Source organism: Oryctolagus cuniculus, chromosome 6 (assembly GCF_051225735.1).
Source record: "Oryctolagus cuniculus isolate XC-2025 breed Fujian yellow rabbit chromosome 6, ASM5122573v1, whole genome shotgun sequence".
Lineage (NCBI taxonomy): Eukaryota > Metazoa > Chordata > Mammalia > Lagomorpha > Leporidae > Oryctolagus > Oryctolagus cuniculus.
Window position 1 is genome coordinate 26,232,695 of NC_142872.1, and position 14,217 is coordinate 26,246,911.

The 14,217-nt window shown below is 51.9% G+C and overlaps 1 protein-coding gene across 2 annotated transcripts in view; it reads right to left on the reverse strand.

The window, feature by feature from the left end:
* The window catches only part of SPOCK1 (SPARC (osteonectin), cwcv and kazal like domains proteoglycan 1), a 487,158-nt gene that overhangs the window by 121,627 nt on the left and 351,314 nt on the right, over nt 1-14,217 (reverse strand). For both annotated transcript variants that reach the window (XM_089335895.1, XM_002710225.6), the window contains exon 5: nt 10,911-11,037. In XM_089335895.1, coding sequence (XP_089192021.1) covers nt 10,911-11,037 — 127 coding nt within the window. The remainder of the gene's footprint in view (nt 1-10,910; nt 11,038-14,217) is intronic.

The window sequence follows — 14,217 nt, forward strand, 5'->3', positions numbered from 1 at the left end:
ATCATTACATGTTTCAATGCTCAAAGTTTCAAATTAATCCGCTGTTTTTTAAGAGCATATAAATGTTTGTTTAGGTTTTAAGCTGCCTCTTGAATGAAAGGATGTTGCGCATTTCAGCCTTTATTCTGTTGCAGAAAAAGCTGTCACTCAGGTGCCTGGGAGCCAGTTCTGGAGCCTCCTGCTCCTCAGAGCTCACTTCCTCCCATGCTTTCGAGAATCCCGAGTTGCACTTGGCAGGGCTTTGAAGGCGTCCTGCCAAGGCTGAGCGGTGAACTGAGCTCTGCGGGCAGGAGCTGCTGGTTCTTCCTCCAGGCAGCCAGGCGCAGTCCCCACCCAGGGCTACCTGCAGTCAGTTTGTCAGCTCCAGGTTCCCCGTGCCATGGATAGGGCGTGCACGGGGGCCACGGCCTCGGGCTGGACGTCATGCTGGACGCTCTGGGTCGGCCTGACAGCCGTGACGTGCTCCCACTGCTTTTTCCCCGGGGCCTTCCTAGGTCTTCAGACATCTGGTGCCCCTCTCCTCCCACTGGCACGAACGCAGGTTCTTTGTTGGCATACTTCCCAGGTGTCACCTGCTAGCTCTAACCAGCGTCCGAGCTGAGACTGACAAGTGTTCCTGTCATCCACTTCACCAACACACAAACCCTTTAACTCAGGGTGAACTCTGGAAGGCCTTGGAGGCCTCCCTTGTCACGACCTCAGGCACAGGCTGCCGTCTGCACGAAGCTCTGAGCACAAAGCCTCCTGGTAGAGTAGCTCCCTGGCTGCCCTGCTGGCCAGGGCAGCAGTCAGCATCCTGCCCAGCTGTCAGCGCCTGCGTGCCTCCAGCCAGGAACGTCCCTCATTTCTTACAGGCTCAGCTATTAACAAGATGCCTGCCTTGTATCCACGAGCCCCAGGGCCATGGCCTACCACATGCTGGGTACACAGTGTATACACAGACAGTTCCAACGTGCTGCAGTTGATGCTGCAGCAGAAACACACAAGGAACCTCACAGAGTTCACAGAAAATGTGTATCATGAAAACTCCTGTTATGGAAAACCAGTGCATGCATTCATCAAAGCAAACTCATCTTTCACTTGCATTTTTCCACGAACTTTGTGAAGGACCCTCATATACATGGTGCTGTCCAAGTCCCGAGGCAGGAGGTGGTCTAACTGTGCAAAAAAGGGCTCAGGGGGCTTCAGTGTGGCAACGTGCTGAGGCTGGTCCTGTGGGTGCAATCCCAGGAGTTCGTCACCCTTGTTTGGTGCACAGGATGTGCCAGGGGGCTCCATCTATTCCGTTCCCCCTCAAAGAACGTCAAATTACACACACACACACACATATACACACACAACCGCATCCTTTCTACCCCACCCCTACCTTGCACCTCTCCCATGGTTAGTGCCAGGGAATGGGTTGTGCACAGCCTGCTATACAGAAAGGCCAGGCCTAGACAGTTTTCTGGAAGAATGGGGGAAGAAAGCATGAGTGACGCAGGCGATCCTGCGCAGATCCACCCTGGGGGTGCGTCACCCTCCCTGACACACAGCATCTCTTTCATTCTCTACTGGAAAAGACAAAGCCAGGACATCAGGGTCCCCAGGTTCCTACAACACCAGGTTCTCATCTCGGCACCAAAGTCCAGCCTGCCCCTGGGGAGATGCGGATTGCAAAGCAGACCTCAGGGCCTTCACATAACTCAGGAAAACACCACTCTCTTGGGCACAGGGACTCCCCTGCACCCAGAGGTGTGCTGTGTAGACACCTGGCTGGACAGAGCCCAGCAGCTCAGCAAGGCCACCCTTGCCCATAGCAGGCACTGCTTGTCGAGAGCACGGTATACAAGGATTCCGAAAAGCCTTATTTGTTTCACTGGGCGTGGGGTGGAGAATGAAAGTAGCATTAAAGCCACTGCCTCCGTGTGCAATTAGGGCCACAATTCATGGTTAAGTTCTAACCTGCTCTAATGAAAGGGAAAGGAATTCCTTAATTCCTTCATGTAGCACAGAGGTCCTAGCCCGAGGCTTAGCAAACAAGATGAGCTCCGAGCACAGCGCACCTAATGATGCAACGCTCTGCTGAAAAACATCACAGACAGGTCTGATGGCGCTCATCTCAACAGTATGTCGGTAGGGAATATTTTGTTTGCTTCCTTAAAAGAAAAACAACAGCGACATGATTGTGAACTTAATTAAAGTTGTTTGTAACGACTTAATTAGATTTATAGTACTGGGCCTACTGGTTCTGGCTAGGGACTTTTCTGTCTTTTAAAATATCTCATGTGCTTTGCAATTTTACCTAATCCTTCATTTCATCTCCTGATGCGGGGAGGCCGAGCACGGTGGTGTGCAGGTAATTGCACGATCAAATGGCTTAATTGAGCATTCAACAGCAGTGACAACAAGCAGGTTAGTCTTCCTAATGTGTCCTTAACAAAAGCACTAGCTAATTCCACAGCATTCTACTCAGGGCATCTGAGAAGAAGAAATGGAAACCTATTTTTCACATGTCTGTTAAACTCCTGTTTGCACAGAGAACACAGGAATAAGTGGGGAAATAATTAGTTGGGTTGCTTCCTTCTGCTCGCCCGTCATGACTCATCTGCATGCTGACGCGGGCTCTGTTGATTCTGTGGCTGCTCCTCACCACGCATGGTGCGGGAACATCTGTGCCTTCGGAAAATGTCACAATAACCATTTTGCCTGGAAGTTGACTCTAAGGAGCCAAAAAGACCCTGTTATCTTGACATGTTCTAAGAGGAAACAAAGGCCACAGAAAATTGAGGACACATGTGTCCCATGATTAGAAGAAACTAGTAAAGCATTAAGCCAAATGGTTTAAAAGAATTCTGAACTGAAACAACACCGGATCTACTGTATTTTAGATGAACTTTCTCTTTAATTAGGCAACGTGTCTGGTATAAAAATTTGTCCTGAATGCCCTTCTACGCCTGACTTTTGAGAACACGATTCGCTTCACACATTCTTAGAGGCTCCAACTAGTGTCATTTAGCTCAAGACTTGAGGTTAACACAGCTGATATTTATAAAAGTGACTGTAATACACTATTTTTTCTTACTTTATTTGAAAGACTGGGAGACAGAGAAGGAGAGGGAGACACACACACACACACACACACACACACACACACACACTCACAGAGAGAGAGAGACAGAGACAGAGAGAGAGAGACACCATCCAGTGGTTCACATCCCACATGCCCACCACAGCAGGGCTGAAGCCAGGAGCACCCAGTCAGTCTGAGTCTCCCACCTGGGTGGCAGGGCTCTGAGTACATCAGCACCACCGGCAGCCCCCAGGCTCACTTCAGCAGGAAGGTGGGGTCGTTACTACAGCTGAGACTCCAACAAGGCAGTCTGATATGGAATGTGGGCATCAAAGCCAGTTTCTCAGCTGCTGAGCCAAATGCTGGCCCCAGCTTCTTCAACTGTATTCAGTTCAGTACACACTCCTTCCCCACTCCTCAGATGCTAGGCAGTGGTCAGGGTGAAGACCAGAGACACAGGTTCAGTGGCCACAGCAGGCCAATCACAGGACCACATCAGCGTGGACACAGAATGTGATTGAGGGCTGGGTAGGTGACTCACAAGGAGCCAACTGGGATCCATCCCCAAGACTGGAGCGCACACACACTGGTAACTTTCTCTGGAGATTCCCAGCTGGGAGCTAGTGCATCTAGCACTGTCAAAATCCAATCCTAAATCTGCCCGAGGGAGAATGACGCCAAGCAGAGACACACAAGGCAGTCAGCACTTGATTTCCCCGTCTTTCTCTGCAGCCAGGCCACCTTGGCACACTCCCTAGCCTCGTTCACCAGTCACTTGCTTTCTGATTTAAGTGAGCTCCCAGTTACAGTCCTGTACTGAACAATCCGAGGCATCGGGATGACACACCAGTACGGCTCATTACAGGGCCTTTCCCTCATGGTGACTGGGATTCTAGACTCAGACCAAGGCTCAGTATCTACCCTGCTCCTTGCCAGTTGCAGTGAACTTGAAACAATGTATTACTTAAGTCTTCTCATCTTTAGTTTGAGACTAATAACAACGGTGCCCACCTCAAAGGCTTGATATCAGAATTAGATGAAATAATACAAGAAACAAAATAATCCCGTGGCAGGTAGCATGACAGTATTTCACATATGCTCGATAACTAAGTACTGTTTTGTTATTATTACAACTCTTACAATTACTTAAATAACACTGTGTAAGTGGCTGCTAGGTAACCCCAATATCCATTCCGCCCTTCCTGTAATATTAAAACTTTCAAATTCTGGCTAGACACTTTTTAGCTTCCTTGCAGGTTGGTGCAGCCTCATGACCAAGCTCTGGTCAGTGGGGTGTGAGCAGAAGTGATGCAGAGGACTGCTGTCCTCCGCCTACCAGCTGGGTGCAGCAGCCATGCTGGACCAGAGACCAGAACTCAATGGCTGCGGGTAATAAGGACGACAGAATGACAAGCTCGAAGGCCCCGGGTCATCCAGTCTGCTGGGAATGTCTTCAGTCCTTGGGCTTACTGCATTCGGAATTTTTACATCAAAGAGAAATAAAACATGGTCCCATTTAAACCTCTGTTTCATTTGGGATCTCCTGACAGCAGCCAGAGCCTATATCCTAACCAATGCACCATTAATATTTTAAATATTATTCATACTTCTTCCTTCCAGAAGCACTATCAAGGAGAAAGGGGAATGACTATAATGATAAAACTCAGGAGAGAATTCTGTTTAAACCAAGAGGAGAATTTTCTTACTAGGTCAATTAGCTTTCATTACCAGGTGACATTTGGCTACCCCGGACTAAGGAAAGGAGACAGAGGATGAAGCAGACCACAGGGGAAAGGCACAACAGGGGCACCTGCCACAGGGCAGCCTGGCCAGTCCTCCAGCAGTCTCACGTGTAAGGACTAAGCACCGAGAACCGCTCACTTGCCACCAGGCACGTCTCCAACGACAGGAAACCTCTACTGCTGGCTTTTTCTAAATAGAAACCAAGACATCCACCTGCCAGCTGCTCACTCCCGCCACGGCTCCCCTGCCACCTGAGACCGCAGCAGCACGGAGTCCAAAGTCCCCCAGGGCCCCAGGAGCCTCATGGCTGCCGCTCTTGCTCTTGGCACCATCACGGCTGCCCTTCTGCGGAATTAGATGAAGTAATCCAAGTCCAGGCTGCTGAGGCCCAAAATGTGGAAACGCAAGCTCTCCACGGAGCCATGTGCAAATCAAGACAGCTGTCACCTTGCAGGCCTGGGGGGACCCCACCTATCTCCGAATATCCTTCAGAACCCTGGCTGCCTCAGCCCTGCTTCAGAGCAGAGAGCAGCCACAGGTCCAAGTCCTCCACGCCCGGCATGGTGACAGGGTCATAAAGGGAGACAGGAGGCTGAGGAGCCAGCTGGTGACACCTCACAAAGCCACACCCTCGAGTGGCCCAACACTCACAATAGCTACTGTTACAAAACGCCGATCAATGGGGACTCCACGTGCCGAGAACTTCAACCGTGACCTTTACTGGGGAGTGACCGCTGGAAACTATTAAGATGCCTCTGAAAAATAATAAAACCTGCAGCGACAAAATGCGAAGGGAAATGCCAAGCCTGTAACGCAGGCGCGCTCGGCCCCTCCCGCACGCTGCAAACAGACGAGAATCATTTCCTGCACAGTGCTTCTTAACTCTGCATCTCTCTTCTGCCTCTAGACATAAATGAACCATTTGCTAATTGTTTAGCAGCGATTAAGGAAGGAAATGTTCACAGGGAGGGAGAGGGAGAAAAGGCGGCTGTTTGCCTGCTTGTTGGCCAATAACCAGCAGTCAGGTTGATGCCGGGGAACCGAGATGGCTCCAGAACTCCCAGTGGCATGGCAGGAGTGTGCTCCAAGGAGACCAGGCTGGGAAGGGAGCAGCCGCACACCAGGCATCACCGCTTTGGTCTGGTGGACGCAGATGCCAATGACGTCCTGTCCAAGGAGGCCTGGCACTAGACCCGCACCAGGGCTAGGCCACAGGGCAGCAGGGACCTCCTCCCCTCCTCTGCCACTCTCTCGGCCTCCAGGACCCCAACACCACTCTAGACTGCTCTTGTTTTCCAAAGCAGCTCCCTCTACCCCCAGGAGAATCCTGGAGGCACCCACCTGGATGAAGCCTGGGCAGGCTGGGTTCCCTCACATACAAAACTACATGCTGGCAGCCAAGGACACCCATCCCACCCTCTCACACGCTTGACTCTTTCTGTGCAGTCGCCAGGAGAGAAGGCGGCTTATCCTGCTATGCCACAGTGCCGGGCCCCCTAATACCTACTCTAAAGAAGGGGGTCTGCTCTCCCACCTATCCACCCTCCTCACACATTCCATGCAAACTGAGGCTTTGGTTGTCCTTTGCCAAATCCCTAGTTTTTAGTGCAAGGCAGGGCACACAGTAAGAAAGAATTCAATAAATACTTATTGAATGTCTGCACTACTGCAGTTTCCTGGCTGGAAGAACGTGAGTAGTATCCAGAATAGTTAAAAAATGATCAGGGCAATCCTCACTGCCTAGAAGCCAAGTCAAGGGTCAAGGCTTGGCCGGCGCCATGGCTCACTTGGCTAATCCTCCGCCTGCGGCGCCAGCACACCGGGTTCTAGTCCCGGTCAGGGTGCCGGATTCTGTCCCAGTTGCTCCTCTTCCAGTCCAGCTCTCTGCTGTGGCCCGGGAGGGCAGTGGAGGATGGCCCAAGTGCTTGGGCCCTGCACCGGTATGGGAGACCAGGAGGAAGCACCTGGCTCCTGGCTTCGGATTGGCGCAGCGCGCCAGCCGTAGCAACCATTTGGGGGGGGTGAACCAACAGAAAAGGAAGACCTTTCCCTCTCTCTCTAATTCTGCCTGTCCAAAAAAAAAAAAAAAAAAATCGGTCAAGGCTACAGTGTCCTTTGAAACCAGCTTCGGTGTCGGCCCCTCAGAGCCCTTCTCCTCCTTGTCTTTTGTGGGCTGTGCTTTATAGAGACTGGATGAGCACTGATGGGCTAGGAACAGCTCCCACCCCTTCATCTCAAGATTCTGTGCATCTTGCACACTTTATCTGCTGCTTGGGGAGTCACACAGCTCTGAGTGAGGTCTCTGGCACTGGGAAACTGGAATAGAGACGTCTGCTGTAGACAGCCACTCCTAAATGCAGCCCCCAGTTCTAGCAGTCTGTGACTGCTGCAGCTGCAACAGCCTGCTTGATGAGGCCTGAGGACAGAGAGGCATCTGACATTCGGGCTCCTCCTCCTGCCTCTGAGGACACCCCCCACGGCCCCCCAGGCAGTGTTGAATCCCCAGGACAACTGGGCTATTTTAACATGAGGTGTCGATTCCCCTGGTACTGAGACTGGGACTGCACCACACCAGTAGTCAACTTGAACAGTCTCCCAAATCCCAAGCCTGCCTCTCAGAACAGCTCCTTAGCTGTGCTGCCAGAGGACACCCTCCCCATGTACAAGAGGCCAACTTCCCTCTCTCGAGCAGCAAGCATTGCAAGCATTTCAAGAGACTTGCCCTAGGAACCGGCAGTGTTTCACGCCACCGCATCAGACAGGCCACCGCTGCTCTATGTCATTCAGAGGTTATGGGGAGCTGGCATGTTTAAGCAGGCAGGGCTGCTGGTATATGACGTGTAATACGCCACATACCCAAACAGCCCTGGTTCCTCACTACCTTCTCAGGGCCTGGCCAATCTCTGGCTTAATGACCCAACACCTTGGCCCACAGCTGGAGGGAATGCTCTGGTGAGCACAAGCTGTGTCTTCACACAGAGAGGCACCTCGGCAGAAGCTGCAAGCGCGCTGCCAGAGCCTGGGCTGACCATTTAGCTGAGCAGCTGGGCCCAGGATGGGGGCCACTTGGTTACAGCCACGAAGCACTCCCCACCCCATGCACTCAGCTCCAGCATGGGCCGTACAGGCTGGAACCTCCCTACTCCTTCCTAGCCAGAGGCCTTGTGGGCATCTTTCATCAGTGACACCAGTGGGGTGCCCCTGGCACACAGCTCTGTGCTGATGACGGTGGGGGTGGGCACTGTTAGCATCTCACATTCATAAGAAAATTGTGTCCCACAAGCCTGGAACCACACGACTGTCTCCTCCCCTTCTAAGAATGTGCGATGCCGCTCTGTGTCCCTTGTATTCTTCCGTGCCTCTCCCCTCACCATGAGAGCCGCATGGACGGGCACTAAGCAAAAGCATGTCCTGCCCCCTGACCTACACTACCTTCTCTTTCTGGAACATTCCATGCCTCTGCTCGCAGGTTAAAGGACACCTCATCACTCCCCTGAAGCTCCACGTTTTGTAGCACTTGGCTGAGATGTGAAATTGCATTTTCATTTGTCTGATTACTTAGCTGTTTCTGTCGCCCTCCCAGACTGTAAGCAGAGCGGGAATGGCACCCATCCTGCTCCTCACTGGCCCCTCTGTGTTTTCTGTAGTGCCCAGTGTTCAGCAGACAGCTGCCAAGCTAATGGAAAATCCTTCCTGCAAGTGACTTGAGGGTCGGATGGGATCAGACTCTGGGGGACGTGGTTAATAACCACCAGGAGTCTGAGCATGGTTCTAGCAACAAGAGAAAAGCTACGCAGGCCTTTTAAGCAGGGGACGCACACAGCAGACTCGTATTACACAACTGTGCGGTTTCCTGTGCTACATGGACATGGACTCCGGGGCAGGGTAGGGGCAGACTTCAGAGAAACTGCCTGTCAGGCTGCGGTCCTCACTCCTGTGGAACAGCAGCGCGGCCCCCACGGGAACTTGTTAGAAACCAGCCTACCAGAACCCGTACATCAACAGGATTCTCGGGGCTTGTTTCACCTATAATCTGGGTTCTGTGTGGAAGACAAGGACAGCCTGAGCTGCCTTTGGGAATGGGGGCTAGAAATGAGGCGCCCATGCCTCCTGCAAGGTATGTTTAGGGTGTGAGAAGCGAGCCCTGTAACGACCAACCATCTCACACTTGGACTTTATCAGGGCCATGGGCAGCCAGGGAAGCCAGGAGGGAGGCTTGGTGTAGGCTAGAGCTATTTAGCCAGGATCTACTGGTTATGGCCTTGGGCAGAAGAATCCTAACTCACAAGGCAGGTATGCCATTGGGAAGCAATGCTTTATGAAGAAGAATCAACGCTTTCATTCCCACTGCTTGCATCCCCCAGATTCTAGCACAGTGCCTGGCATCCAGGAAGGGCCCATGTGACACCCGTTGAATGAACACAGGAACTAAACAAGCAATGATTATGCTACCGAGGTTCAAAAGCAGCTTGCATGGGTCTCGCAGTGACCCAGAATGATGTTCTAGATTCTTGCTCGTGAGATATATTCCTCTGTTGGTAAAATGTAAAAATTCAGGAGAGGGCTGGCGCTGTGGCACAGTGGGCTAAGCCTCTGCCTGAGGTGCCAGCATCCCACCGATCTGAGTCGCGGCTGCTGCACTTCTGATCCAGCTCTCTGTTATGGCCTGGGAAAGCAGTGGAAGATGGCCCAAGTGCTGGAGCCCCTGCACCCATGTGGAGAGACCAAGAAGAAGCTCCTGGCTCTTGGCTTCGGATTGGCTCAGCTCTGGCCATTGCAGCCATTTCGGGAATGAACCAGTGGATAGCACACTTCTCTCCCTGCCTCTGCCTCTCTGTAACTCTGCCTTTCAAATAAATAAATCAATAAATCTTTTATTAAAAAAATCCAAGAGAATAAAATTTGACTTCCAGTGAACAAAAAGATACGGCTTGGGCAACTCCGGCCTTGAAACGACCTGGGCAAGCCTCAGTGGACAGCGGGCAGTGACAGCTCTCCAGGGCCTGAGCATAAGGGTCATGGAGGGGCTGGCTCTCTGGGGACTGAAGCTGTCAAGTGTCTGTGTGGCAGGGCAAGGACAAAGAAGGGACCCAGCAGAGAAGCCCAAGAACCACGTGGCAGCGCAGCCAGAGGTGACCGGGGGCGTCCCTTGCAGTAGCCCTCCCCTTAGCCACGGATGCCACTCTGCATGTGAAACCTTGCACAGAAAAACCAGACCACACGTACAAGCAGCACAACTCTGGCTCAAGTACATGAGGAGGCTCCGAGCTCCACTCTCCCTCTGTATCTTACAGAAAAAACTGAGACATGCACCCACGCTCAGCATCAGACCCAAGGGGTCACTTGCTTTACATCTGTTACATAAGAAAATGCATAAGCAAACTCTTGACAATTAGTGGTTTCCCTTCCTTGAATCCATCAGATGAGGGAAATGCACTTGTTCCCAAACATTCCAGTGGATAACCTTAGCCCAAGGAGAACACGTGAAGTCCCAAGAACAAGCTGTCACCTCCATCCTCCACCTCCATGACCTGTGCCTCCTGCCTGTAAATCCATGATTAGAGAAGCTCCTCCTACATAGAGAGAGCCCTCATCCCCAAGGAGGGATAAACAGGCCCCTTTTACCCTGGTCCCTTTGTCTGTGAACCCATGCTGTCTTCAACGGCTGGAATTAGAATGACTTGTATCTCATCTGCACCTGCTCCCATTTCACAGTGAGATCCTGAGTCCCCTCTGAGAAAGGGGCCTGTACAGTGCTGGGTGCATTCTGGAACTACCTGACATCACGCTCCTTGCCCAAGCAGCACCCTGAGCCACCCTCAGTTTGCTTCCCATTGCCAGAGCCAGTGATTGGCATCTTGTGAAGAATGGGCTACCTCACCTGCTCCAGGAAGCTCGCCTGGATTCACAAGACCACGTGTGGCTCTCAGAACCTCCCTCGACCGACCCAGCAACACAGGCTGTAATGTCTTTATCTTGCTTTTGCCTGTGGCTAAAGCATCTCTCAGTGTGCTCACACCCACATAGGTGCCATGCCCGATCTGACACAGAGATTCATCAGAACAAATAAACCAGGCATGTTTCTGAAGACAAAAAGATAACAAAGAAGACCAACCTTGGATGTGTAGGAGTGGCCATCAGAGCCACAGACCATGACCGACTGCGCCACGGGACAGGGCTTGCACTTGACCAGATTCGCAGGTCCGGCCCAGTGCTTGTGGGCCACGCTCCCCTTCTTTTGCCTAAGGGTCAGAAAAAGACGGAAGACGTTAGCGGTTGCCCTGGCCCTCGGGCTCTCTCCTCCAGGTTCCCAGTACACAAGGTAAAATCAACCAGTCAACGCAACCATCAAACAGCATCTTGTCAAACAGGCAGGGGACTCTAAGGATCCTTGGCTAGCAAGCTCATTTGTTCCAATTCGCAAACAGGGGACCGAAGATTTTACCCTAAAATCCTACGTTCAACTCAATGGAAGGACCCAGGAAATCACTGCAGACTATGAAGTGCTATAAAACATCACTCATGACACAGAAATGTTCGGAACACTTCAAACGCCAAGGTGGGATTGCGGCCAAGGCAGCCCCAGGCCTGGGTGCAGTCTCTCCCAGGGGCCCGCGTGAGCACCCAGAATCTTAGGCTGTCACGGGGCTGGAGCGCAGCCTCTGCATGGGTGACACACAGGCGGCACTGCGAGCACTTTTATCAGAAATGCATCTCCAAACAGAGCCGAAAGACTTTATCACAGCTGCAGAAAACCATCTCGGGATACATTTTACAGCAATTTCAGTCCAGCTTCCAATTTGCCACTCGATAGAGGTTCTGAGGTGATGTCACTTTCGACTGTTAAAATAATCAGAATCCCACTCTTTCATTCCAGCTTGCGTTTCCCCTCTCCTAACCTTTGTCATAATGATAAATGGCACTATTAGGATGGCTTTTGTCCATGGAAGAAACCCCATCACTGTACCATAAACCACTGAAATGAAGGTGCAGTTACTGCCGCGCCTCCTCCCTCGGCTGGCGCTGTGCACCCAGCAAACTCCCCGCGGCGATGCGCAGGCCTCGGGGCTGGGGCACAGGCCTCAGAGAACGAGCCACTCTGGACTCCCCGTGCATGAGATCATGACTGCCCCCTTGGAATGTTCCGTACCGGCAGTGCCCGCCTGGCGGTCAGCAGTCTGGGCTCTGGAGCCACAAAACAAGACTTCCGATCTCAGCTCGGGCACCTGCTCCCCGGGTGACCTTGGCAGTATATTTAATCCTGCAAGTCTCAATTTCCTCATCTGTACAATGGGGGAAATGGAATTGACTACAAGGGGATCTAGGGAGGATGTGAAGAGCTGATATAGATAAAGTAGTTAGTACAGAGCCTACCTACAAAATAAGCAACTCCCATTTTTATTGTTTCTATCACAATTGTTTAGCCCAGTACATGGGGATCAAAAAAACGAAGCAACCATTTCCATACAAATATGACCTACCCGCTCTGGCCATGGGTTTGGAACAGTGTAATTCTCCACCAAAATTCATGGGGCCGGAAGAAGGAAATCTGTCCCACCAGGTATAGAACGAACCCATAATCCCTAGAGAACTTGCTAAATGCCCAAGGTAACCAACCTTCTTTCAAATGAAAGACAGTGAGTTAGTACGACAGATGAGTGAAACACAAGGCAGCCCCAATCCAGTGTTCATCCCGCCCCAGACCTGTCCTAGCCATGTTGGGGACGCAGCACCAGAGCACGTGAGGGCAAGGCCAAGGTGGATCGGCCACCTCCACGGCATGGCCCAGGGGCCAGCAGAGGCTGCAGGCAGCGCAGGCCATGAGCACAAAGCCCGCGAAGACCACCATGCACCCTGAAAGAGCACCTCGTCCAAATCCCTGCTCGGCCACGTGTGAAAACCGAGGTTCTGGGAGGGCAGCAGTTTGCCCAAGTCCTGGAGCTGATGGGAAGAAGGCCAGGGGCCGCATCTGCACAGCTGCAGAGCGTGTCCACTGGGGAATCCCTCCTCCGCGGCCCCTCTCGGTCCAAGCGACGCCACCAGCTCACAGATCCCATGAGGGCACCCTCGTGCACCCTCGAGGGGCCTCTCTCCAGTGACTCGGTGGTTCTGCAGCACCAAACCTCCCCCCACCACGGCCTTTCCCTCCATCTAGAAGGAAAAAATCCCCTCCTTTGCATTTCTAAACCACAGGGACATGGGGTCTCCTATCATCCTTCATCAATCACACTTAAGTCTTCAGTCTGTTCTGGGCTACGGGCACAGGGATGTGGTGGGACCCTGTGCGGGAGATAAGCAGGCTGTCGGCACGAGGTTAATCTTGGAGAACACGATTCCTTCAGCAGAACACACCACGCATGTATCATCATTCACATGGCAGACTGTCTGACACTGATAATGAATCAGCAAGTGCAGAAGAAGTTCCGGCACCCGGCAGGCCCTCTCCTGGGTCAGACCCCAGCGTGCACGCCCACGGCTGAAGGAATTCTCAGCACGCGTTCCCAGGAACAGGCTATAAAGTCCAAGGAGCAGGCAGCTTTGCTCAGCAGACATAACCGTGTGTGACGATGCCCTAGAGGAAAGAGTCTACAGGAGCTTAGCCGAAGGCAGTGGAGAGAGAAGTGAACAATGAATCAGTGGCTTTGAGAAGATGGAATCAGCTCTCAAAGACCAGGCAGTGACAAGTCACCTCTGTCTCTGGACCTGAACGTCCATTTTAAATTAAGTTCATTGCATGGAAGACAGGAGGAGAGGCTGGCCAATGCCTACCACATGGTGTGGTGCACAGTGTAGCCAAGTCCCTACGTGCTGGCCACTGCAGTGGTTACTCTGCAGTTAATCACAAAATCACGGGATGTCAGACCAAGAAAATAGAATTGAGTCTACTTCAATGTCATCCTGCTATATGTGACACAAAAGGGAAGTGACTCACACAGCGTCACACAGAATATGGAAGTGATCTCATACGTATTTATGGAAAGGAAGCCATTGGGTGGTCTGGGGCGGTTTAAATACCCTATTTTGGGATCTGTACTTTCATTATCAGGGTTCAGTCATATAAATGAGGCTCCTTTGCAACACTGTTCATAGCTCTCCACCTACAGAAGAGCAAGGCTGATGGTCATGGATCGTATACAAGCAGAACCATTTGTGACCTCTCCTAGGATGCCTTGGGGCTCTGGGTTCAGAGCCACCCCGCACTTCTCCAGTTCTAATGACATAAGCACACCTGCCAGACTGTGAAAACCTGGATCTTCCTTATCTCAACTAGGTAGGGCCCTCATGGAGTGGCAACTACACCTTGGTCTCTGTCCAGACACCAAGTGTGTAAAGTTAGGGACAAGTCTATGTGAGACCAAGAAGGCCTAACTTCCCGACTGCTGTTTGTGTATTTCAATCCACACAGTTCGGTGCAAATCGTA